Source organism: Vicia villosa, unplaced genomic scaffold (genome assembly GCF_029867415.1).
Source record: "Vicia villosa cultivar HV-30 ecotype Madison, WI unplaced genomic scaffold, Vvil1.0 ctg.000084F_1_1_3, whole genome shotgun sequence".
Classification (NCBI taxonomy): domain Eukaryota; kingdom Viridiplantae; phylum Streptophyta; class Magnoliopsida; order Fabales; family Fabaceae; genus Vicia; species Vicia villosa.
The window spans coordinates 296,252-323,589 of NW_026705007.1; the positions used below are offsets into that span (position 1 = coordinate 296,252).

The following is a 27,338-nucleotide window of genomic DNA, read 5'->3' on the forward strand; positions in this document are numbered from 1 at the left end:
TGTTTGGAACAACAATTACCATGGTGGGAGAGGTAATGTTTGAAATATAGATAAGGTTAGAAATAAAGAAGTTGACAAGGAGAAAAGGAGAGAGGACACGACTCTAAACCATGGTGGCTGGCAAAGGTAATGTTTGAATATAACCATTACATTAATTATTTTTTTTCCATTTTCATATACTCTTTGCTTTTAATTTCTTTTAATGATTTTTTTTGGTAATATAATTGTTTTTAAGTAATCTTTAGTAATTTATTTTGTTTTTCAATTTCCACATACTCTTTGCTTTTAATCTACTATCTTACCATTACTAAACAATTGACCAAACTCCCTATTATGCCCTTTGCAACATTTTATTTTACACTGTAAAAAGGGTAAAACCGTAACTTTCTAAATCAAAGCCTAATCCTTTAATTTTGTGCATGACATACCAATAACGCCCTTTACCATTCATGTTCTTTGTTGTACTATATGAATTGCTTTGTCTTACTACAAGGATAATATTGTAACTACCTAAATAGAAAAACTAACTTATCCCAACTACATGCCATCTGCTCGGTTTCTATTGGTCAAAATAGAAAAGCACACTTTTCCCTCCTTCCAATTGGTTCAATTTCAAAATTCAAATTTCATTTTTCATCTTTTCTCATTCTCTTACTGTTTTCTATATCTCTTTCCTCTTTCTCTTTCTCTGTGTCTTCTCTTTCCTCTTTCTCTTTCTCTTTGTCTTCTCTTTCTCACCATAATCCCATTTAGAACATTGAAGCTACAACACTCCACCAGTTTCCTCTGTGAACCTCTCACTCTCCATTGTGAACCTCTCACTCTCTATCTCTTTCTCTACTCTCACTCTCGATCTCTTTCTCTGCTCTCACTCTCACTTTCCCTTTAAACCCTAGCAGTTTCTTCACCATGGTCATCTCTACCGCAAATCCATTATATATATATATATATATATATATATATATATATATATATATATATATATATATATATATATCATCAGAGTTAGCTAAGCAAGCCACAACAACGAAAACCATACTCATCGTAAGTCAATCCACATAAATCGTGTGCATTGATGATTCATATTCGCCATCGTGATCACGGATGTCAATTACTTCGCGAGTTTTAACAACTTCTTTAGTCTCCGGTGACACATGATTAGTCTTCACATTATTTTGATCATTCTCAACTTGTTCTTCTATCTTGTTATTTTCTTTTTCATCTTCCTTTTGCATCTCTCGCGGTTCATCAACCACTTGTGCTTGTGTTGGCGCCTTAGCTTCATCACTATTTTGACGTGCCATTGAAGGTTCTTCTTGTGGTGGATTCGTGATAGTTTCTTGTTCTTGAGGCTTATTATCCGGGGTGATCAATTTTGGAAACTTGATTGACAACACTCCATGTTCAAACTTGGCATCGACATCATTTGTGTCACAATATTGAGGAATTGGAAATACCTTACGAAAACGATGCCATATATTCTCAATCCCTTGCCTTTCACCATTGATCCTTAGGACACCTTTTGAAGTCACTTGCACTCTCAATTGTTCCTTTGTGAATCCTATTATTTTTGTTGAAATTGAAAGTATATAAATAAATACATATAGAAGAAAATGAGAAAGAGCTTAAATCAAACATTAATAACATTTGACCATAAGTTTCTACAACAAATTGAACGTACCTGGCAGCATTAGGATAAGAGTGTAACTTACTTCATCTTTAATCCATTCAAAATAAGGTTCAAAATCTTTGTAAACACGTTCAGGTGCTGATTGTGTCTTTTGAATTTGATCCATTGTTGATAATATTATTGTATTTGAGACTTTTGTATTTATGTTTGTGAATGAAAGCTCTTGCAGTGTTGCTTTTATATGCATCAATTGAAGACTATTATGCATTGTTCATGTGATTTTTTAATTAGATGTATCAGCTGTCAACAATAAATAAAAATGAAAATGCATATTACCAACAAAAAAAAAAAATACATCTAATCTATAGAAATATAATCTATTATAGTCATAAATATATACAATAAATGACAAGAAAAAGGTGACCTATTTTAATATAAGAATTTTGAGTCATTTACCAATATCAAGTAACTAAAACACGTCTCTTTCTTTTATACTTTCCATTTATTTCCCTTCTTTTAATATATATTTCTCCATTTACTTCCGTTCCTCTCCCTCTATTTCTTGTTTTCAAACCAAACCCACCATTAGAATCACATTGATTGATACTCTCTGATTCTGAACAGAGCAGTAACAATAATGAAGTGAGGACAACAAACAAGAAAATAATTGTCCTCTTCCCCTCTCCATTCTGCTCCCAATTCACACCTCACTGACACACACTCCAATTTCCTCCAATCCAATCCAATCCAACAAACCCTAAAACCCCATTTCTCAACTGTCGGTGATCCACTTCACCTCCAACAACCACCACCAAAACCCCTCAACAATGTCATCAACCACAAAGCCACCGCACTACGCCACAAGCGGCTTAGTAATCGGCTACGCTCTCTGCTCAAGCTTGCTAGCCATCATCAACAAATACGCCATCACACAATTCAACTACCCGGGCCTCTTAACCGCTCTACAGTACCTAACTTCCTCCCTCGGCGTTTACCTTCTCGGAAAACTAGGGTTTCTTCATCACGATCCTTTCAATTTTCAGATTGCCAAGAAATTCTTCCCTGCCGCACTCGTTTTCTACCTCGCGATCTTCACCAACACCAATCTCCTACGTCACGCTAACGTTGATACCTTCATTGTTTTCAGATCTCTTACTCCTCTTCTCGTTGCTCTTGCTGATACGGCTTTTCGAGGTCAACCTTCGCCTTCGAATCTCACGTTTTTCTCGCTTGTGGTGATTCTCGCTGGTGCGGTTGGGTATGTTTCCACTGATTCGGGTTTTACTCTGACTGCTTATTCTTGGGCTTTTGCTTATTTGGTTACGATTACTACTGAGATGGTTTATATTAAGCATATGGTTATGAGTCTTGGGTTGAATACTTGGGGTTTTGTTCTTTATAACAATGTGTTATCTCTAATGCTTGCTCCTTTCTTTTGGTTTCTTACTGGAGAGAATTTCGAGGTTGCGAATGCAATTACTGCTAGTACTGGGAGTTTGTTTGAGACGAATGCGGTTCTTGCGGTTTCGTTGTCTTGTGTATTTGGTTTGCTTATTAGTTTCTTTGGATTTGCGGCGAGGAAAGCGGTTTCGGCGACTGCTTTTACTGTTACTGGGGTTGTGAATAAGTTTCTTACTGTGGCCATTAATGTGACGATTTGGGATAAGCATGCTAGTCCGGCGGGTTTGGTTTGTTTGTTTTTTACTATAATTGGGGGAGTTCTTTATCAGCAATCGGTGACTGGGAATGGTTCGCAACAACGGGAGGCTGTGGTGGTGAGTAAGCAGGGTGATGTTGAGAGTAATCTTGTTGGTGATGGTGATTTGGAAGATGAGAGTGACGTAAAGGGTAAACTTGCTTCTTTATGAGTATTTTGTATTGTTATTTGTTTCTAGTTAGTACTTGAATTGGTGTTTAAGGTGTAATGAACTATGAATGTTGTTTTTTTCTTAACAACATTCGGAAAATTTTATATAGCACGAGGTATTATTTTCGTAATGATTTGAAATCTAGTGTCTTGGATCATGAAATGGCAGGTATAAGATAAGAAACTATTGGTGTATGCTGTGTTTTGCATGTGGAACAAACTCTATGCTTGTTTGTAGGCAAGGGTAAGTGTAAAACTTGTTTTGGCTCAAGCAATGCACGAGGGAAGTGTGAGTATGAGTATGAGTATGACCTGTTTCCAATATGCGTGGTGTTATATAATTATTTGTCCTGTCATATTGGAAATCTAATTGACACAACTACATAACAGACAGGTTTGAAATATCATTCAGAAATGTCAATATATCGGTTTTGGATGGTAACAACAACATAACATTTCTGAAAGAAAGAAGAGATAGCACAAATAATTTAGTATTTTGAAATGTTGGAACAATTCATTTCTATGCTATTCGGTCATTATATAGTTAACTTGCTTGCTTGCCACAGAATTTATATATAAAAAACTCGTAGTCACTATTAGCTTGCTTGCTGTTGCTCCCTTTGCTAAAATGTTTTTCCTTATCCTCATTACAGTTTGATGCCCAATGTGCTTTGTGTACAGCAATCGAATGCGACGCTCATTTAATGTGGCTACTTTTAGCAATTTCCTTTCTCTTTAACACGGTATAAGTTTTGGCATTCAATTGAGTACTTTGTTAGAAGAATGACCCTGTCTTCATTTTGTGGTCAGTGTGATTTAGACAAATTAACAAGTTCAATTAGAAGAGTGTTGTTCAAATTGTAGTTGACTTAGCAGAATTAGTTTAATTTCATATTCCACTTGTTTTCATTCCTTTGACAGAAAAGACCTTGCCTAGAGACCTTGCCTGTTTAGTTTCTGTGCTTCTCATCCCATCAGCAGCCTTCTCTTCAATAGCTGATTATGAATTTTGACTGCAAATTTTGTGGTATTACATTGTCCTGATGTAGCACAGATAGCTTTATGTTTTTTTGCTTTTTCAAAAGATGAATATTGGTTAAAGTATTAGATGTATTGGTCGAGTCATCGGCTCCATCACTAAATATATTTATTCAACTATTATGTATTGATCGAATCATCGATTATGCTCTAATAACGCTAAGACTGATTTTGTGATGATTTTTTGTTAGAGTATACACTAGTTTTTATAACACAGGACATGACTCTCTAAAAAGTAAGGCGTATTTGAGAAATCAAAAGCATGTAATGTTTGAGAGGTGAAAAACAATGACCTCTAGCAAGTCCAGCGCCAATCACCACTGGACCAACTAACGATTGGTACAATACAAAAATGCTTTTGAATAAATAAGATAATTTTTTATTTTAATTGAATTAAATGTACCAAAAAGTTATAAATGATATAAAATTTAATATATTTAACTGTTTCCATTTATTATCATTAATTCAACACATTTATAATTCTCTAGTGTCTAAAATTTCAATGTGTGCGCAATAGTCAGACACATTTTATTTAGAGGCGTAAGGTCCTAATAGTGGGCAAAGAACAAAGTGTTGTTTTATTGAGATGGATAAGGTCCTAATAATAACTGATAAAGAACAGAGTTAAGAACAAAGTGTTGTTTTATTGAGATGGATAAGGTCCTAACAATAACTGATAAAGAAAGAACAGAGTTAAGGAATCGTTTGTATGCTTTAAGAGAGAATGACAGATTTTCCAACCAGTTGCGAAATGAAAGTCGTAATCATTTTGATCCCGTCCAGATTTTCCAACCAGTTGCGGAATGAGAGTCGTAATCATTTTGATCCCGTCCAGCACATAGTTGAGATAAATCTAAGATAAATCATCTTTAAGCAGCCAATAATTTCAACTTTACTACCTTCGCGTAATCACTAGAAAGATAAAGAAACCCAAACTAGGCTATGTCGATAATTTCCATGTAGAGTATTTTACAATCCGATCATGTTGGGTTAAACTTGTTCATATTGAACTAAATTTCCCACCTACAATCAGTTTCCTTTTCCTACATATACTGCTGCATCTCTACTTAAAAACCATCATATACCGCACTCCTCATTCAACAGTAAAACATTACATTCTTGACCTTCTCTTTTAGAGCTGGCAGTGGCCGAACCGACTCAACTTTCAATCTTGTAGCGTGTGATTTTGCATTTTCATGGACAGCAGGTTCCATGTAGAATCTAGCTCTATAAGCTGCCAGATGAGCATAATACACCGGAGGCACTGCACGCATACATCAGACAATTAAATATATTGACATTTTCATGTACTTGTCTTTTAACAAGAAACAAAGACTTACCTACAGAAACCGATCGCGTACATCTTGCATAACTGTCATCAAAACATGACGAGTTTATTTCATCTTAAGAGTAGAGAAATATGATTTTCAAATGGTAAGAGTTTATTTACTTACGTGTAGCACAAGTTGTTGGTTAAAGACTGAATCTCATCGGCACTGAAGTTGTTGTCGTCCCATATAACATGATAATGAGCCGCTCTACTAGTACCCTGAAAATTCCATTAATGTTAGTTAATTAATCCAATCCAACACTATCATGTTCTTCCTAACGTAACGACAACAACGTAGATGTCGTTGTCATACCTGAATTCCTGCATGACTGCACAAGTAGAAGTCGAAATCCGTAGGATGACATATCTTTGAATCCACAACGGTACCTACATTAACCAGTTAGAAATGTTTCAACTCCTGCATCAATAATCACAGTTCTGGCAGATATTCTGCGATTATATTTAAAGGCTTTTTACCTGGCATGATATTCCCACTTCTATCGGTGCTGTTTCTGTCGTTGTGATTGTTCGGGAAGAGTCTAGTGTGATGCCGTTTTTGAACCACGACAAATGTTACTGGTGGTTGGTAACCAGGTTCCAAAGACGCACAAGCCTGCACATATTGAAAATTCATAATCAGTAGAAACAAATATTACTGTTTTGACTTTTGAGATATTGTGTCTCACTCTCAGTAGTCAGTACCTTGCGGATTGCGTCGAGCTCGTATAGCAAAACCTGGTAGAACTGTCCATCACCAACCCCATCCCTGTAAAATATTATCCTATGTGGTTTTTTTCCTGTTGCCTTCTGAAATGAGAGCAAGAGCTCTCTGCAGCAGCACAGAACGTCATTATCCAAATAAGCCCGCAAAATTTTGATTTTAGCGAATATGTGACTAAATTACCTGATCATGCCGCCGTAAACGATACCATGCTGTGGATCGTTCCGACATTTGAAAAGATCATGTATAAGTTCCTCGCGAGGTGTCTGAGCAGATACCAATCCTGCATATTTGCTCACTCCTGGCCAATCTTGCGAGGCTACAACCTGAATAACGATAATCACAATAGATCAAACTTAGAACGGGCGCTATCAGTTATAGGAGTTCGGAAATGCTTACTGCCGCAATGGATGGACAAACGTCCTCTCCGGAGTCGGGATGAGCTACATCAGCTCCGAAAATTATCGTTGGAATGTCGCTAACCAATGGAATCTTGGAACTCACAGCATCCATGAGTACTACATTCCTTCCTCCCATCTAAAGTATACACCGCATTTGTTTAAAAAAATGAAGATTAAGTGAAAATTGGAAATATAGAAGTGATTATTCTCAAGGAGAAAGAAACTAAGGTGATAGATCATTTGAATTTTGTAATACAAACCTTAACATTGATCTTCAGGGCTACATTTGACAAATACTGTCTTCCAATCTTGAATACGTATTTTGTAAGACAACATTGGGAAATCAGCCCGAGATCAGTTTCGCAGATTTTCTTAAGATCACCTGAAGCAATAGTTTGTTTCTTCAGGCGCAAGCATAAATGTGAAAAACAGTGATCGCCACATGTTTTTTGTAAACATAAGAAAATAATAACGGCGGTTCTTCTCCTGATGAATCTCTTAGAATCTTTTTAGAGTCGTACCATAGAGAGAGCCGTTTTTATCGGGAAGAATAGCAATGAGCAACTCGAGCTCTTTCCCACCAAGTTTGTTTCGAGAAACAAAATATACATGCTCCAAGGCTTTCCTAACCATATCTGGTCTTGCTGAATATACAGGAATCACAGGTTCAGGACTAAATTCCTGTTAAAGGATAAAAAAAATCATGTATACTACAAGGTGTAATTATAATCGGAAAGTGATAATCGAAAAAGTGATATAAACCAAAATTTAAGACTTTACCATGCCTGAGATTTGGCATGCCTGAACTAAATTTTGGCAAAATGCATTAGCTAGTTTTTCTTGAACATTTCTTGAGAAATTGATGCATGCCCAATTTGTTACTTTGCCTCCATTTATAACTTTCTGCATTGAAATAACAAGAATGAAAATCCACTTTTAAAACAAACTATAAATATGTGTCTGTCTAAAGCTAACCTTGTTATTCATGTTCCACTGACCAATTTGTGGCAGGATTTTGTTCTCTCTTCCAGTGTCATGGTATTTCAGCTATGAAGAAAGAGCCAAAATTTACTATTATCAGTTGAATGCCAAAAGAGAACAAAAAAAAAGTTATGAATTCAACAACAGGAAAAATCACCCAAGGAGCAGGAAGAACCCGAGCCTCAACTGACGCAAGCTTGTTGTCTACGCTGATACCAAACTCCTTTGCATAAGGATTACAATTATAATCATTTTGATGAATTGTCTGTCATTTAAAAACAAGATCAACACCAATACATGAGCTATTCATTTCAATTTGTAGACGTGTCTGGTGTCTAACACGCATCAGTGTACAACACCAGTACATTATAATTGGTTAGTGTTATGTCTAATGTTTGTGCTTCATAGGGTCGAACAAAAACAACGAAAAATAACCTGTAGAATATCATCCTCCCTTCCGGGTGGTCTCTGGCACGAGACCTTTAGCAGAGAAGTTATTTGCTTCTCATTAAGCCCTTTTGAATATCTCTGACCTCCAACTATCTTGCATACCTAGTACAAGTCACATAAGCTTTTAATGAAATCTAAAAACGAAACAAAAAGTTTGAATACAAAAACAAAAGCTTATACCTCCATAGGCAAATAGTTCAACCTCTCTTGGCTTCCTACTTGAAGGCAAGGTAAATGAGGATACATGATTGTATATTCATACTTCTCTTGAAAGTAATCAATTACTGATTGCATGTTCATTTGCTTATCCAAAGGGAAACTATTCGAAGGAAACGATAAAAAAAACATTACCTCAAATGTGAAATACGTTAAATTCGTGACTTTTTGTAATGAAAAAAACTACAAAGCCATACATGAGTTCCCTTGTAGGTTGTGATGTCAATCCTGTTATCTTGTACTTCCTTCTAACGCTTCCTCTATATGTAATTTCGACTTTCACACCTCTTAAGGCTTTTTTAATCTGCTCGAGTCATAACGTAAGTATTTCTTGATCAGAAAATAGTGCTTAAATTTTGAAAATGATGTTATCTAATAACTATAAGCAATGAATTCTAGTTGCCATTGTAAAGTAAATTTCTTACCTTGATGCGATCTGCGTCTGACAATGGCTTAAACTGCACATCTTTTCCTAATACTAGAGCTACAAAGTCAATCACAGGGAGTGGTTCGATAAACGCCGTGGATGACATGTCTGTCAGACAAAATAAATCAGAAGAAAAACACTAATTGAGCTCAAGTCATTAATCAATTTCAGTTAAGGGTAAATTGTTCAGAAGAACCCGAGTTCGAAGATTGACTAGAACTCTCACCAACATTAAGTGATAATCCCATCTGAGTTACTTTAATACTTTGATAGAAACCGCGCCATGATTCCAAACCACCACTCAGCGTATGCGGTTTTCTTAAATTCGGAGAATACGATGACCTCCCAAACGATACATAGCTAAACATGCAAATTAACGTGTAAGAATCAATAATAAAATGATATATGTTAAAACTTGAAAGAACAAATAAAAAATGCACCTATGAGATGCAACCTCCTTCAATACAATGTCAATGACATTAAGAGCTTCATGTGGAGTATCCACTTTTTTCCCACTGAGAAGCTCATGTAACTGATGCATGCTAACATGAGCTGCAAACTTGATTTGAACTTCAAATGTTCTTTCCCTGAACACAAAATTTACAACTCATGTTCGTTTCAAAATCCAAAATTTGAAAAAAAGAAATTTACTTAGTTTTTCTTGAATAATAATCAATCACCTTGTACTACAAGTTCTCTCATCCTCCTCACTCAATAGTATATTGAACTCTTTCTTTGTAAACGGAAGCCGACCGGAAGTGTAAAGAGTCTTCGAGCCATCATAAGCCGGGAGTCTATTTTCCAACTCAGTGTTACGATGAAGCTTCACTAACTCTCCTATGATAGCTTTTCTTGTTTTTCTAGAGTTAACTTCAGGAGTTATAACAACCTTCATAAAACACATGATAACTTAGCAAAATCTATATAAAAGTTCTACTCCGCGACCTCAATTGTGGCTCCATTTTACCGCAATATCAAGGTTTGCGGTGTAACCGCAATTTAAGTTGATTCTAAATGACTTACATCATATTGGCTCAAGTCAGATACTGATATATCTGCAAGGAAGTGATTAGCTTTGACAACACACTTTGTCCCAAGTTTTCCATAGCCAGGCCTAGAAGCAAGAACAAGAGTTTTGCAAGAGGGAGAAAAACATGAAGCTAGTTGAGATTCAAGTCCAGTTTCTTGGACTTTATCTTCTTCCTTCATTTCTAATGGCTAGATATCTATCTCTGTAGAAAATAAACAAGAAACTTTCACTTCTTAGTTTCACGCAGTGGTTGATTCTTGAAGAAAAACAATAGCAAGAAAGTACAGAAGAATGAGAAAAACAATAACTCTTTGTAACGGTTGTTGCATGATAGTATAAAGAAAGAAAATAAAGGTACATGGCATCAAATCTTGACAGCATTTCATTTCATTGCATCTTTCTCCTAGGTGCTGTACATTCTCTGAATCTTCTGAGATTGAAAAGATGGTGAGAAAAATAAAGTGACATGCAAATATAACAAGAAACTAACAATATTCTATAAAAACTCTTATATTAATTAATGAGCATGTATTTATGATATGATATGATGTCTAATTTTGACTTACCACTCTTTCATTTTTATGGCCAAAATTAATATCAACTTTCTCCTCATTAATACCATTTTTCCTTAAAAATGAATAGTCTCGGCGAGACGTTTTGATCAAGATCGGACGGTTTAGATTAGACGGTAACAAAATCAAAAGATTGAGACATTCCAATGACAGAACAGAAGAGGAGAGACAAGAGGCATAAAGAGATAATTTGAAGGTTGTTTGTGTGCTTGGAAATCCGGACATTGTGGTAGAATACAATGCACAAAACAATTGGACAAATGGTAATGTCAGTGGTATTGGATTTTGGATGGGATATTGGGGAACTAGGGATATAAAGATGAAAATGATACTACATGCAATACATATAAGTGAAGGTGAGGTTCATCAATTATATGGGATAGTTACAAAACACAATAAGAACAATCATGTGTTATGTTATGTCACTTTCACTTTCGCTTGCTTCATACAACACCCATGTGATTAATTCAGACTTCAGAGGCTCATTGTATCATGTGTCATACATCGAATTGAGCATGTGTTTGATTCTGCAGCGAAGAAAATTGATTTTGAATGAATTGATTCGTGAAAAATCGAAATGTTGTTAAATGAATTGGTAAAACGAAAAAAATAATAATATTGCTATTTGATTGGATTGGTTAAGAGTCATTAAGTTGTATACTGATGGTGCAGTGCAGCCAAATTTCTCTGTTTCTTGGGTTAGTGTGAAAAATAAATTCACAGTCTAGGGACCCCCTCTCTCCCCACAACAAATTCTATAGCTGTTTGTTGAAAAGTTGCAATTAAGAGCTAAAAAGTTGGAGGCATATCCACTGGATTTTAACCCTTAATGCAAATTTGTTCCAACCCAACCCCACTTTTCCACAACCTCTCTATCATACTACTTCGTCTCATAAAAAATTATCTTATATTTAAACAATATGTGTTTCTTAAAAAATTAATTAGATGTATTGGTTTTAATGATAAAATTGATATTCCATAGATTTCAATATAAATGTCATATTTATAAAAATTATTTGTTCCAAAATAATTGTAGCTTTTAGTTTCCAATGCAATTTTAACTTTTACATTCCAATTATACCCTCTAATTAAGACTCATAATTTACATTACTCTCAGCATTGTATTAATAATAATTAGAATAAACCAATAACACATGAGAATAATTTGATAAAATTGTCATTCTCTCTTTCATATGGACTAACTCAACACAAAAATTGTTAACACCTAATAAGATTCGAACTCAGGATTTTGAGAGGAGCACACTCTCAAGATCCAAACCTAAACCCTATATCCTATACCCTTATTAATTTCAGTTTATAGAGTTGTTAAATAAAGTGAAAATTAATAAGGTGAAATCCATTATTAATTTTTCTTTTTTCATAATAAATTATCATTTTAGTCACTAAACGCACACAGAGAAATATGACACTATTAGTGACATATCCGTACTAGTAATAATTTAAAAATAATTTAAACGTAGTCACTAATTGCCGACATCAACACACATTGACACATACAACTTTTTTCAGGTGCCGGTGTCGATTTCGAATACCGACATTGACACATAGTACACCTTTTTTCAGAGTAGTTAGTGCTACAAAAATTTGTACCGACGTCTCCAATGAACCAAAAGATGTACTAGTAATTAATTTGAGTTAAGGAGAAATAAATATGCATGCAATGGAAGTAAAAGTGTGCTACTAATTAGGGGTTGTGTTAGAGTTTTAGTAGAGCAGAGAATGAAGTAGGTATAGAAAGCGTGTCTATGAGTGAGAGCAGTTAGTAGAAACCAGAAACACATATACCTTGTGCTTTACGCCATTTATATTATAATGTCTGCAACTTCAACTACAACTCAGTTACTCACTCAGACAACTCCAACTATGTGAACTTCAAGTATACTTAACTGAGCCACCTTCTACACTCTGATCCCTGCATGTAAATGTAGAGTACTGTTACAAATTAATAGGCTTCCCATTAAGGGTTCAAATATTCAACAAAACTGCACCTATGTATATCTACATAGCCACCAAAATGTTTTATATACTACTAGTACTACTCCACATGCAAAAGCAATTAATTATCTTTTGCAACAATACAAGAGATTGTAGGTGCTTTGCTTTCTGCGATTTGATAAAACATGTATGAAAGACAAGTGCTTCACTGCCTTTAAGAAAAGGAACTTCAAAAGATGAATGAGTTCTGAGATAAGTGCTTTTTATAGCATCAAAACATGCTACTGATTTATTACATTTTGGTGAGAGATTTTATCTAATGGGAAATATAAAAAGAAACTTGATAAAAATAATAATGACACAGAAAGCCAGATTTTAAAAGTGGTGTTGTCTCTACTTTTGGTACAAAGCTTAATTTCAGTGCATTTCCCCAACAGGTTACTTACTCACTCTCCTTGCTTTTGTTGGGTTAGGAAAGGTGTGTCTTTAGCTTTGTCTTTTGTATTTATAAAGAAGATGGTGATATTTAATTTTAGTTAAACTAAAACAAAGAATTAAGTGTGGCAGACTCATTCATTGAGGGTAATATTACAGGTCAGGCAGTGAGTTTGTGTCAGGAAAAGTGTGAAAATGAGAAGAGTAGAGGATGTGAAATGAAGTGAAACACACATGTGAATGTGAACCTAAGAGCATTTTCAAGGGAGGTTTTGCTTATTATATATTAGGATTCATAAGTTCCAGAACTTAGCATTTTTATCATTGGAGTAGATATACGTGGCTTAAATATTTGTGTAAGTTACATCATGAAGTAATCCAAAAAATAGGTTGCTTAACATTAAATAATATTAATCTTGATAACTGGTGGGATCAAATATAAATTGATTGGATCACATATAGATTGCTTATTCAAATTACCATTAGAGTGAAATTGGTTTAAATTGCTTAGATGTTGCTGGAATATAATGTAGCAATTGATCCCACAAAAAATAGTTCAAGCAACAAAAAATAAGTGTAAAACTTTTGTAAAGATATTAGTCCATTAAGTGTAAAACTTTTCTTGTTGTACCATCTTTTTAAAAATTATTACTCAATATACAATATTTTTCACCAATATTTCCGATATACCATCTTTTCCATACTTTGTCGTTACTGTTATAGAACCTCCGCCAATTGGATTGGCGGAGGTGTGAAAATATTTCTTTATCTGCAAAAGCAATGGACGGACATGTGTATAAATTAGAAGGCTCCGCTCAATGCATTGGCGGAAGCCTGTAAAAATTTTTTTTTTAAAATCAAATTTTAAATTCATATGAACCTTAAAATTAATGCAAGAAATTATATTAAATTTAAAACATTAAAATAAATTATAATAAATAATATTTATATAATTAATATATATTTAATTGATAAATAAAATAAAATAAAGTTACAATACGATTAAAAAAAATATTACAATAAAATAAAATAAACGATTTTTAATTGCCACCTCGACCCGATCGGCGTAACTGCTAGCTAGTTCCACAGTTAGGAGGATGTCCAGTTCTCGTAGTTCTTCTACGAGGCACTTCATCATTTGCAAGCTGAGTACAAGGCCATATCTCATGTCCACGATCATATAATTCTTCGACAATTTCTTCACTGATAAAATTAGTCGTCGTCGCACTGCCATAACTTAATTTGGTTCCCTAGTTATTCTAGTCTTGTTGGGTGATGTTAGGCATTGAGGTTTTCAAGGTGACATAGTTCTTTTGTGATGAACTTGGGGTAAATTGTTGTGATTGGAAAAAAGGCATTTGTTGTTGGGGTGTTTGGCAGTTGTGGTATTGTGGTTGGATGTATGATGTAGATGGGTTATGTTGGGTAGTGGTAGGTTGCGTTTGGGAGTATTAGGGTGTTTGGTAGTTGTGGTATTGTGGTTGGATGTATGATGTAGATGGGTTATGTTGGGTAGTGGTAGGTTGCGTTTGGGTGTATTGGGGGGTTTGATAGTATGGTGTTGGTAGATTGGGATAGTGGTAGGTTGTGAGAATGGTGTGTGTGGTTGGGTGTATGAAGTATATGGGTTTTGGTGATAATAACGTTGGCTTGGGGTATAAGGTGATTGTGTTGGAATGAAAGATTGTTGGGTGTTACGGAAATGTTGTTGAGTGTTAGGGATAGGTGGTCGGGTTTGTTGGAAGTTTGAGGGGGAGGGTTGGTTATGAGGGTCAAATAAGAATATATTCGGTGATAAATACAAATTTGACACATATGCATACCATGTCATGTAATCTCGGCTCGGTTTACATTCTTGAGGCAAGATTTCCCCTTGTAAGGCAGTTCTATGGCGACTATGCCATTGACGACGCTCATTCTTGTAATGGTCTATCCAATCCTTGTATGGCCATTGATCGTTCATTTGACTTTTGTGATACTCTTCCATGCAAGTTGGAGGACACGGTATGTCCTGTTGAATACCAAAATGGAGTTTAACTCTATCTGAATGATGCATTTCAACACAAGGGAAGCTAATTATAAAAGTTTTTGAACTCCACACGTCACTATCAATTGGTTCCAGATCTTCAAGTTCGAGATAGGGCCTCCATGTAAACTGTTACATACATTCAAATGATTAGTTAAAAAATAATTCTATGAGATAGTATTAATTGAATTAAGTGTTAAAGATATATTACATCAATCAGCTTGGAATGATGGATGAACGCTCGATATCCAGGAGCACAATGATGTGGTGTTTTTTTCGTAATTCATCCCATATGCGGACCACCTAAAAAAGAAATAATTATTACCTAAAAAAGAGCATAATAAACATATTTAAAAAAAAAGAGATTAAAACGTACTTGGTTGCATATGGAAATTGGTATGGGTTAGGATTCACTGGTGCCAGTCTCGGCATTCTCGACCACCCCTAAGCCTGAAGTAAGACTCCACAACCAGCAAAATTATGCACTTCTTTGTTGGCGCATCTATACAAGTGTCTGTATAGATGCGCTAAAGTTGCAGATTTGCAGATGTATAGTGTTACCATTAGTATCAGGAAATAATAAACCACCAAAAAGCAACAAAATGTAAACTCTATCTTTTTGAAGAATTTCTTCGACGGTGGAATCTACGGTTAATGTCATATGGTTTTTGTATTTTTCTCGGAGCCAAGTCATTTTAATGAATTGGCCTTTTCTAGTTGTGTCTGTCAATGGTTCACCCAGTAGTTCTTTAACAATAGAATAAGACACAGATGTAGATCCAACAACTGCGACACCATTGATACGTAAGTCCATCAACATACGAACATCCTCAAGTGTGATGGTGCATTCACTAGTTGGAAGATGAAAAGTGTGTGTTTTTGGTCGCCATCTTTTGCATAAGGCGAGGAGAAATTTTCTATATACGCCATATGAGGTAATGTTGATGACATGACTAAATCCCGCTTATTCCAAATACGGGCGGATCATTTCGTCGACTTTGACAAAATATGTGAACGAGGACGAAATTTGTTTATATCTTGAAATAAAATAATAACAAGGAGAGATTCAATCATCTGATGTTGTTGGGATTATTTTTGCAGATACAGAAATTTGTCGTTTGAAGTTAAGCAGAAATGCTATGTTCGATTACTTGAAGAGTAGGTTGGAATCAAAGCTGCAAGCCAATTCGATTTCACAAATTATTTATCTAAATGTAGTTTTTTTCGGAAATAACCATGTGAAATTTGTTCCAATGAAGGTCCGAGACGACGATGATGTCGAAACAATGTTTGGGAATCATGAAATATCGGGTTTTGATTTCATTGATATCTACATAAAATTTCAACAATGTAAACAACCTCAGCCGTCACATCTAATCAACCTACGAGAAGAAGAATCTCCAGCAATAATTCCCAATGAAAATGTTGAAGAAGACGACGATGAAGAAACTGAGGCACAAGCTGATGATTTGTTTACTACTTTATTAGAAATAGGTGTAATCAACGAAGATGAGCAACACATTCCAGTTGAGAATGTGTACTGTCCACCGCCCCACCTTACAACGTTGCAACTAACTGAAAACCAATCTTTGTTTGCATAGCCACACAATCCCCGTCTTCCCATGGAGGATGACATAGTTGTGGGCAACCAGTTTAAAACCATAGCTGATTGTGTTCTTGCCATCTCAAAACATCATATGAAACAATGTATTTATTTCAAGGTGACTATTTATGACAAAAAGAGATATCAAATATGTTGTAGAAACGCTACGTGCAGGTTTCAACTTTTGGCGTCCTTTCGAAAGAGAAGCGACCTATGGGAGATATGCATTATGAACCCCCCACATAGTTGTTCAACAACTATCTTTAATCAAGATCGTCGATAACTTAGCTCTCAGTTGATGTGTCAACATTTAATGCCCCTTGTAGATAAGGACCCGTCAACTAAGGTGAGCGTCTGTATTAGTGAGATTGTGTTCGAATTCAAATTTAATCCGTCGTACAAGAAAACATGGATTGCAAGGAATAAAGCTATTGAACAGGTATATGGTAATTAGTAGAATTCATACAATGGGCTTCCACATTACTTGTTAGATCTTAAGAAATTTGTTCCTGGTACGGTGGTAGAAATGTAAACACTTCACGTATATACAGATGACGACACTGTTGTCAATGGGAAACAAATTTTCCACCGAATTTTCTGGGCATTCCAACCAAGCATAAAAGAGTTTGCATATTGCAAACCTATTCTTCAGATTGATGGTACCTGGTTATAAGGTAAGTATAAAGGTATGCTACTAATGGCGGTAGCTCAAGATGGCAACAGTAATATCTTTCTAGTTGCTTTTGCTCTTGTGGAGGGTGAGACAGCGGATGGTTTGGGTTTCTTTCTAAAGAACTTGAGAATGCATGTAGCCCCTCAGCCTGACATGTGTTTGATTTCAGACAAACATGCATCAATTGAAAGTGCGTACAATAATCCAGACAATGGTTAACATGATCCTCCATCTGTACATGTCTACTGTATCAGACATATCGCACAAAATTTCATGAGGGAAGTCAATGACCGTATCCTCCGAAAAAAGTGATCAACATGGGTAAGTATATATTTCCTAACCTTATGTATTGGTAATTTATATTTATATATTAGTAACCCATTTTTGTAACAATCAGGTTATGCTTTAAACCAACCAACATTTCACTACTACCGAAATAAAATTGATATGGCTAATGGTGATGCTTTAAGGTGGTTAGACAATATTCCAGTGGGAAAATGGACGAGGGAATTTGATGGAGGTCGGCGTTGGGGTCACATGACAATAAACCTAGTTGAATCGATGAACTCAATCTTCAAAGGCACACGTAATCTACCCATTACGGAGTTGGTACGTGCAACATACTATAGGATGGGATCACTATTTGCTGAAAAGGGTGCTAAGTGGGGTGCAGTTTTGAATTCTGGAAAAACATTTACTGAAAGCTGCATAAAGGTGATGAAAGAAGAAACATCAAAATCCAACACACATCAGGTAAGGATATTTGACTACAATCATAACACTTTCAGTGTGAAGGAGACAATGGATCATGGTGAGGGAAAACATATGAGAGATTATAAGGTAAACCTAATAGATCTTTGGTGTGACTACGGAAAGTATCAAGCATATCGTGTTCCTTGTTCACATGTTATTGCTGCATGTTCTGTGGTGCGCCAAGACGCATATGCTCTATTCTCCGACGTTTACAGGGTTGCAAACTTATTCGGTGTTTACATCACAAGCTTTCCATTTATACCATACGATGAGTATTGGCCCTCTTTTGATGGAGATCAAAATTTCCATAATCCAATAATGCATAGGAACAATAAAGGCCGCCCAGTGAGCTCACGTATTAGAACAGAAATGGACAGATATGATAAGTTAGAGAGAAAATGTGTGTTGTGTCGTCTTCCTGGTCACAATCGAACTAATTGTCCAAATGGTGGAACCATTAATAACTAGTATTTTATTTTGGTGTTAAGCTTCTCAATTGTATGCACCATTATTAATTCAGTGTTTTCAATGATTTAATGACGTTTAATGACCACACAGATCTTTCGCGTTTAATATAAATAACATTACAATTAGGACAACACATACAACATATATCAAAACAAATACAAACGCTCAACATCAACATTTAACCTAAACAACATTAGTTGATCCAAACAAATATAATTACCAAACACATTATCGTTTCTAGGAGATTATAGCCGTCAACACAATATCATCTGGTCCTAGCATCATCATGAGGACACAAGCACCATTTGTCACAGGTCTCCAAGAACAAGTTACTCCATTTGAGTCGGACACTGTAACTTGCCTCTCAATTCTCCTCATCTTTTCCCCATCATGGATGTGCTCATCTAACCAGTGGAGCAAATGCCTCTAAAGATGCTCGAAGGTCTGCGTGTTCCAGAGTTTGATCTTCATCGGAGGCTTTACTGGTGAAAATATAACATGCGCATCTGTTTTCATCATTGGAAACGTTGGAAACATTATTGCAGAAAGAATTAAGACTGTATTGAAGAGATGAGTAGTAAGTGTTGTGAGTACCAACTGAGGAAGAGAATGCTATTTATAAAGACAACGTTACAAAATAAAAATAATAAAATAATCAGAAGCTCTGCCCATTGTAGAGGCGGATTTGAAATTAAATAATAAAATAATCGAAAGCTCCGCCAATTGCAGTGGCGGATCTGAAATTATATAATAAAATATTCAAAAGCTCAGCCAATTGCAATGGCAGATCTGAAATTAAATAATAAAATATTCAAAAGCTCCGCCAATTGCAGTGACAGATTTAACCCTAAATAATAAATCAACCAAAATGTCCTGGCAATTGCAGTGATATATCTGTATTTAAATATTGAAAATAATAAAAAATATTAATATATATTAAATAATTGAAATATTTATAAACATATTAAGAAATTTATATTATTTAATATTATAATATTTTTTAATATATATTAATGATTTACTATAGTTTTTAATATTTAATTATAGTATTTAAAGTTAATATTTATTATTGTTAAAAAAAAAGAAAAAAAATACCTTACACGGCTCTGCCCATTCATTGGGCGGATGTTCCATAAAAATCAAACGCTCCGCCCATTCAAAGGACAAATTACTTGTTAAACATGACAAATCATCGTATACAAATATATTATTGAAATTTATAGATAAAAATGTAAGTTAAAAGGTCCTAAGTTTAATGTAACTACAAATCATGAGAATCATCTTTCACTATGTTCATTGGCTTAGTGGTAAAGGCATACGATCTATCTTAAAGGTCTTGGGTTCAACTATTTCTAAAAACCAATTTTGAAATTTTTTAAATTTGAATTGCTTTAAAATAAAAAATAAATCCAAACAGTTGAGTCACAGTTTAAAAGTAGGAATAAAACCGATTTGAAAAAAAATATTAACAGAAAAACTAATATGATCCTGTTAAATTTTCTAAGGGACTAAATCGAATCTTTTTTACGAGGAATTAATTTGAGATTTGTAATTTTTGTGAGGGACCAAAATGGATCTTCACTCAAAATTATATATATATATATATATATATATATATATATATATATATATATATATATATATATATATATATATATATATATATATATATTATTTTTTGGTTATATTTTATGTAATTGTTATAATAGTGTAAAAAATATTTAAGGTCTTAAAAAAGTTGATAACTATAATTTTAAAATAGAAGTTTATTAAAAGAAATAATAACACTTTAATTGAATCTAAATAAATCAACTCATTCTTTATCGATTTGATTTACTTCATAATTTTTTTTTTACAAATATCAATTAAACTTATTGACTTAGATATTTTTTACTATCTACCCAATACTAATAAATTGACCAAACAGACTATTTTACCCTTCTAACCAAAAATTCTTCCCCTTACAAAAGGATGATCTGGTAAATAACAAATTCAAAAATACAATTTGCCAAACGTGCGGTTCTCATTGGCCAGGCTTCCCAAATCTCTGTACTTGCCACCCACTTTTTGTACTTCCCTCAATTCTTGCCACCCACTTTTTGTACTTCCCTCAGCTTTTTTCCATTGGTGGGAGTGGGATTAAAAAAAAAGTTTTTCCTCCACCCAAAACACACTTCTTCACACTCCACTCTTCACTCTCCCATTTTATGTTCTCTCTCTTCCGTTGTTTTCCATCTTCTTTCTCCATTGAAACCCTAGCCGCAACTGCTCCATTTCTCCACTTTATTTACAGCCACCACCATCTGTAATGAAAAAACCAAAGTCATATTCGTACTCTTTATCTCATGGCCTTCCTAATCAACCAATTGGAATTTTGTTTCGAAGGACTTCGCAGCAACCAGCGTTTCTCCATCTCTGACCGATTCGGTAAGAACGATAATCGTTTCTCCTTCTCCGACCAGTTTACATTCCTATTAACATAACAAGGTTGGGTATTTCGTCTTTTCACTAAGTTTTTTTGGTTATTATTTCCTTTTTTTTCATATACACAGAGGAAGTAGGAGATACCAGACCGAGTTCGATGGATAGAGTCACGACATGTGACAGTAGAAGTCGTGTTGTCTTGGAGGGTTTTATGATTTTGCTCTATTTTCAACCGGTTGTTACATAGGTGATTTTGTTACCCATGTTTAATGTTGTTTCTATTTTCTTTAATTTTCCAGGTTTTTATTTCAATATGACTGAAGCTAACTCAACGTATGATTTTCTTTAGTTGGGTTTATTTGCTTTTCATCCTTTTTGTTAATGATAGCGACTTTGATTATACTGTATTTATTATTGGAAATTCAGGAGATTAACGAGGATGACGAGAAACTGATGGATGCATTCTTATCCAAGGACCTAGGTTCCCAGACAACAACACTTGCAGATGTTTTGTGACCGTATATGGATTTGATTCTTTTTACAGGCTGCACGGCTTCAATGTCGAGGACAAAAATTATTGCTAGCCCGAATAGAGGAAGTGCCAGTGTGATCTTATGCTGATATGGTGCGTGTTTCTGTTTCTATGCATTCTACTTTGAAATTGATAATATAATAGTGCTTATGTATTTCTGTGCAACTGCGAATCCCGATGGCCAAAAGCGAGACCTTGTGATCGGAGGAGAAACTGCTAACTTCATTGATATTGATATTGATATTGATATTGATCCAGAAAACAAAAAAGAAGACCGTGTTCATTCACTTGCTTGATTTATGACAACATATATCTTCTGACTTTTGGTTTCTGCTGTAAGTTAAGAACGTATCTGCCACCGTTAATTTGTTCCTACTTATATGTAAATGTTTTGATTCATTACATCATTAAATGGGACTGGAATTCTCAAATGAGATGAGCAAAATTGTTTGATATTCTGAAATTCTGATTCAGTTGCAATAGGGACTGTTTTGCAATGGGAGTGGGAGTGTTTTGACTAAGGGAATGTTCTGAAATTGTATTCTGAAATCTTTAGTAAGTATGGTAATGGGACTGTTTTGACTAAGGGACTGTTTTGTCTTATATTTTCATCCCTATTTGCATTATAAATCAGTGAGAATGCTAACAGTAGGTGTATAATGCTAGAGAAAACTAAAGAACTCCTAAAGCGGTTTCTTGATTCTTGATTCATGACACCGTTAATTTGTTCCTACTTTGATTAATGTTTATTTTTGTTTTAGATTACTTTGGTTCTGATTTTTGTTATGCTTTTATGCTTCAACAGATCCGGTAAGCTGACGATCGTGGTGTCTTGCAATGACGTTTTATGCACAGATCTGGTGACGATATCAAAAAAATACAATTTTAGGGTTGTGTGATGACTAAGTATGCCTTTTTGAATTGATTTTCTTTGCACGTTCAAATCATGGGTTTCTTTGCACAACTTTGTATTGTTACAGCTTATTTTCAAATAGAAAAGCTAGCACATTTTGGTAAGTAACCAATCACAAAGATCACAAAGTAGCAGCCAGTAGCTTGTAGTAACAGACACCACATTCCAATTCTATCAGATTGCGCAGACCGAATGTTGAAAAAAATGCAGTTTGAAATTTGTTTATTGTTTGCAATTTGAATGAGTTTTTGTTTTGTTTGTGGTTGATGTCATTTTCTTATCATGAATCGTGGTTGATTTATCACTGTGTTTGGGTTTGTTCTGTGGGTGTAGAACTGCTTTCAAGGAGAAGAAAATTTCATTTTCATTCTTTCTTACAAAGTCTTCGATGAAATGTCTTTGCCGATTTCTTGATTCTTTCTCTTCTGTTTGGATTTGATTGTGTTTGTATTGTGTTATTTTTTATTGAAGAAAACTGGCGGCGGAGTCTATTTACAAAGAGAGATGTATTCTGGTAAATGATAAATTTTCATGATTCTTGACGCAATTGAGCAAGTGGGTGGGATAAACGTTGTCACTGCTGACCATGGGAATGCAGAAGACCGGTTGTTTATGTTTTGTTAAGGAGCGGAATGGAATTGATAAGCTAATACTCAAAGAATTGAATTGGTACATGTAATTGCCTATTATTAGTGCATATGATATAAAGAACCATTTATATATTAATGAGTCCCATGCTGCTATTTCCCTTACTTTTTGTTTGATTTTTTCCTTAGATTTATGCCTACAAGATAAAGATTGGAGATGAGTACGCGAAATGGTCGTCGACGGCAAGAGACCGAGATCCATCGATACTGAGAGAGCATTATGTCATAATTGCTTACATTGTTGCTGCCACTGGTGGCTCTCTCTTTGGCGATGATGTTGGAATTTCAGGTTTTGAAATATTTCACTCTCTTCCACCTTCACTTTTATGTTCTGCAATAATTTTTTATAGAAAATTGATGCATATGACATGGTTAATAAGATAGTGGTGCTGCAACTTGCAGCCTATTAAAGTTTGAATAAATTGTTTTTTCTGTGATATGCAATAGGCAACACTACACCTGATAAATTTTCTTGATACTGGATGAGACTCTGTATATAAAGCTAAGTTACCAAATTAAAATTTTCTCTGCATTATGCTAATGTTAAATTTTGATCTATTTTGCAAGTTGTATTTACTGTTTTGTTTACAGAATAAATAATAATTCTCAATCCACCACCTCTATATTTTGTACATGGAACTTCTAAAGTGCAAATTTTGCCATTTACCAAAATAACTTTTACGGATTCTATATTATTTTGAAAAGATGCTTTTGAAGCATGAATAAGCACATGAACCATCTTTTTTATTCTATCTGTTTCTAAGTTTTCAAAATTTTAGAAAGTTTTAGATTGGTTTGATTTAAAATATATGTTAAATTTACTAAAATAAAAAAGTTCACTAAATAATTTGGAAACTTAGATGAATTATATTGCATTTTATAGATGAATTATGTACATGAATTTTGTAACATAATTGTGGATGGTCAATGACACTAAATGTTGTTCTGACATTTACTTTCACTTATTTTCTTTTCATAGTAAATTTGAAGCTCTTTTTGTTGATGCTAACACCGAAAATTGATGGTTAATGATACAGGGGCTCTTCAAAAATTGCCAAAGGTAATAGGATATATCTTACTCCATTTTGGTTAAACATAGAGATTTATATTTTCATTTTAATTGTGACTGGATTTGTTAACAACTTGTGTGAAGGTTCTTGGAAGTCACATTGTGTAATATTTCGATTTGAACTAGACGGTTGAATAGAGTACCGACCTATTTGTCGATTTGCTTGATTTTGATTGTATCACAGTTGATGTAACTATTCTGGTTGCTTCATTTTGTGTTATTTGCTTCATTGTACTTTTTATTCTAAACTATCATCATATTCATGCAATGAGAATGCCAATAATTTAGATCCATATCAAAATCATCTTGCACAACTTGATCAATAGGTTATATGTTAATGTTAGTTTCGAATTCCACCTAAATTCAATATTCACCTATGTTATCGCATCGGTTTAGGTTAAGGCCAAACTCATTTAGTTTCAAAGTACATGTCATTTGATATTAATCTATTTTTTTCTCTCATGATAAATAAGAATTGATTAATAATTAATTTTATTAATTTTATTAAATACAAAAAATCCATGATTAAAGAATAAATTAATTAGATGACTTTGTACAAATTTAATGTGTCATAAACCCCCAAAATTAAAACAGATAACTCCTCATTCAATTTCATAATTAAATGTCTTAGTATAAAATAAAAACAAAATATCCTAATAAATTTGAAGATTTATTGTGTTTTTTAGTTAATTGATAATATAATTAATAAAATATATCTTGTCTTTTGTCAAAATTATTTTAAATATTTTAATTTGTTTATACATTTTATCACCTATTATGAACTAACAACCTAACACTAACAACCTAACACTAAATTGAAATAAATGCTTCTGCATTTTAGTGTAATTTAGCATTAATAAAAAATTTATATTTTGTTTTATTTAATTTTTATCAAATCATATCAATTCTATTTGTTTAATATCACTAAAAAATGCTAATTAATATATTTTTTTAATTTTGATAAAATTAAAATTTTATTTTATTAAATTAAATAATACTCAATAGCCACGCAAACATTTAACTTTTTATTTTACGGATCATTATCAACACAATACCTAATTTTCATACTACTTATATCTTATTAGTAAAACATTAAAAATAGTGATTCTATTTAATTTGATATATTTCTCAGTTAATTTGAAATTCAATTTAGCAATGATATTAAATGCTCCAATATATTTGCAGACGATCCTACTAGAATTATGATTTGTTTTAAACACTTGATTAATTGTCATTATTATAAAATAAACTGTAATTTATAATCATTATTATAATTTAATTATACAATTAAAATAAAATTTTAATGGTAGTACACTGTCAGTGTAAAAAAAATTAGACATACATCCAATTAGAATGGTTTAAAGTGCCAAATCATAAAAATATTTTAAAATTTAAAGTGTGACTTGGCGCTTCACATGATCGTCATTGGTTGACAGTGTAAAAATAATTTACACTGTCAGTGCACAATCCCTTTTCTCTTAAAATAATATTTACAATTATTAAGTTTTAAAGAAAATAATATATAAATTAAATATCAGTACTGCCCGTCAATTAAATGAAAATATTTAATGTCATATTATTTTTTTATTATTATTTTTTAAAAAATTGATTTTTTTAATCAATTACAAAGAGTACCTAAAAATTTACCATTTTTTACAAATTAGAGAGAAAAAGTAGTTACTACCAAAATATGTTTAAATTGTGTTTATTTAACTTAATTGTGTTTAATTTTTGCATGTAAACAATTATATTGATATTAATTTATAATTTACTATTTTTATTAAGTATCAAATCTTTCTTATTATTATCAAAAATATCAAACAATTTAATTTTATAATTTTTAAAAAATAAGATTTTTTTATCCAATTTAACAATATGATGGAGTGGCACGGGACACGGCCGATTAAATTTAGACATCAAAATATTTTAAAAGATTGCTTCAAATGTACATTTAAGTACAGATGTGCGGTACAAAGTAGCTTTTATCCATATACACTCTTATATTTTGTTAAATTTTTTTCAAACTCACATGTTCTTTTTTTAAATGGTTATTTAATATAGTTGAATTTTTATGATTATAGTTATTTATAATTAAAGCATTCATTTTAAATTTACATGTTTTTAAATTTACTTTATACAATATTAAATAAATTTACATATTATTAGGCTATATTTTACGGGTCATTATTAATAGAATACATATTTTATTTATTTTTTCAATTGTTAAAATTCTTTTTATTCTCTTTCCGTCTCATGGGTCAATTTTTTTCTTTGTATAATTATTTATTTTTAATTATTTACACAATATCATAATACAATTACCCGTGCGGAGCACGGACCTCTTACTAGTTTCCTTTAAAAAAAACTTAACTAAACCGACCTTATGCATTCCTATTACTTGTAGAATAATGTTGATAAAACAATCAAGGTTGTCATTGGAATGGTTCGCTTTCAATGTCATAAACTTGTCCATAGATAATGAATAAACATGTGGCCTCATCATTCATTTGCTTCCAAATAAAGGCAAGTGCGGTAGAATTGAATATAACAAGGACATTACGAAAACAATTATGCCGGTTTCACCTAGTGAAGGGTTGGTTTGTACCCACGCCCTTCATCCCTCTCGTATTAGGATCGAAACTGGCACAACGTGAGCCAACAGCAAACCAGCAAATGAGGTATTTCAAAATACCTCTCCTCTTTTATTTTGAAAAAAAACATTTATATTCAATTAATTAATACTATAAAATATGATAACATAAAGAGAAAGAGACTAATCGTTGAAAATAAAGAGAGCAGAAAAGATGACTCACGCACAAAAATTTACTTCATTCACTTCATATAATTTGAAATTAATTCAATCTCTTCTCACTTAATGAATTTTTACTATAATTAATGTTGATTAGAACAATAATACTTAAAGAGTTTATCATTTCATATTGGAGAATTTTCTTAAAAATAAGTTGCTCGAGTTGATTTTTATTGGCCATTATATGATCGAGAAAAGTGTGACAAGTATGTGTGATGCACCAACATCCACCATATCCGCCGAGATATTACATTTAGGGTGTGTTTGTTTCAAGGTTAGAAAAAATATTTTCAGGAATATGACTATGGAAATTTAATATTCTTATATTTGATTCAAGTTTAAAAGAATTATTTCAAAAAACTTTTTA

The 27,338-nt window shown here is 33.4% G+C and overlaps 4 protein-coding genes and 1 long non-coding RNA gene across 17 annotated transcripts; 3 read left to right on the forward strand and 2 right to left on the reverse strand.

The window, feature by feature from the left end:
* Positions 1 to 626: 626 nt before the first annotated feature.
* On the reverse strand, positions 627 to 1,821 carry LOC131623867 (inactive protein RESTRICTED TEV MOVEMENT 2-like). Its single transcript, XM_058894865.1, has 3 exons — positions 1,682 to 1,821; positions 1,103 to 1,561; positions 627 to 733 (listed from the first exon to the last, which is right to left on the reverse strand). The coding sequence occupies exons 1-3, from the start codon at positions 1,794 to 1,796 to the stop codon at positions 627 to 629; spliced, it is 681 nt and encodes a 226-aa protein (XP_058750848.1). The 5' UTR covers positions 1,797 to 1,821.
* Positions 1,822 to 2,147: 326 nt separating this feature from the next.
* LOC131623856 (GDP-fucose transporter 1-like) lies at positions 2,148 to 4,671 on the forward strand. Of its 2 annotated transcripts, none has more exons than XM_058894858.1 (2): positions 2,148 to 3,478; positions 4,151 to 4,671. In XM_058894858.1, exons 1-2 carry the CDS (start codon positions 2,458 to 2,460, stop codon positions 4,153 to 4,155), a joined length of 1,026 nt encoding a protein of 341 aa, XP_058750841.1. In that variant the 5' UTR covers positions 2,148 to 2,457; the 3' UTR covers positions 4,156 to 4,671. The 2 variants fall into 2 exon arrangements, with proteins under 2 accessions (XP_058750841.1, XP_058750840.1); XM_058894857.1 differs by lacking the exon at positions 4,151 to 4,671 and adding an exon at positions 3,667 to 4,055.
* Positions 4,672 to 5,155: 484 nt separating this feature from the next.
* LOC131623855 (protein argonaute PNH1-like) lies at positions 5,156 to 10,591 on the reverse strand. Its single transcript, XM_058894856.1, has 22 exons — positions 10,450 to 10,591; positions 10,085 to 10,293; positions 9,742 to 9,950; positions 9,502 to 9,648; positions 9,288 to 9,421; positions 9,060 to 9,169; positions 8,832 to 8,938; positions 8,599 to 8,737; positions 8,404 to 8,520; positions 8,126 to 8,233; positions 7,963 to 8,034; positions 7,768 to 7,890; positions 7,509 to 7,668; positions 7,248 to 7,369; positions 6,986 to 7,123; positions 6,770 to 6,912; positions 6,568 to 6,694; positions 6,343 to 6,478; positions 6,179 to 6,252; positions 5,990 to 6,084; positions 5,876 to 5,907; positions 5,156 to 5,799 (listed from the first exon to the last, which is right to left on the reverse strand). Exons 2-22 carry the CDS (start codon positions 10,268 to 10,270, stop codon positions 5,633 to 5,635), a joined length of 2,646 nt encoding a protein of 881 aa, XP_058750839.1. The 5' UTR covers positions 10,271 to 10,293; positions 10,450 to 10,591; the 3' UTR covers positions 5,156 to 5,632.
* Positions 10,592 to 17,380: 6,789 nt separating this feature from the next.
* LOC131623868 (uncharacterized) lies at positions 17,381 to 18,577 on the forward strand. The gene is made up of 2 exons (XM_058894866.1): positions 17,381 to 17,570; positions 17,754 to 18,577. Exons 1-2 carry the CDS (start codon positions 17,381 to 17,383, stop codon positions 18,575 to 18,577), a joined length of 1,014 nt encoding a protein of 337 aa, XP_058750849.1.
* Positions 18,578 to 20,676: 2,099 nt separating this feature from the next.
* On the forward strand, positions 20,677 to 24,771 carry LOC131623858 (uncharacterized). 12 transcript variants are annotated; one of them, XR_009290351.1, is made up of 7 exons: positions 20,681 to 21,004; positions 21,130 to 21,248; positions 21,428 to 21,868; positions 22,339 to 22,439; positions 22,918 to 23,115; positions 23,223 to 23,382; positions 24,131 to 24,769. It is a non-coding gene; the product is annotated as an uncharacterized LOC131623858 (long non-coding RNA). The 12 variants fall into 12 exon arrangements; XR_009290352.1 differs by having other exon boundaries at positions 20,678 to 21,004; positions 21,428 to 23,115; positions 24,073 to 24,153; positions 24,247 to 24,770; XR_009290350.1 differs by having other exon boundaries at positions 20,678 to 21,004; positions 21,428 to 23,115; positions 24,131 to 24,153; positions 24,247 to 24,770.
* The last annotated feature ends 2,567 nt before the right edge of the window (positions 24,772 to 27,338 follow it).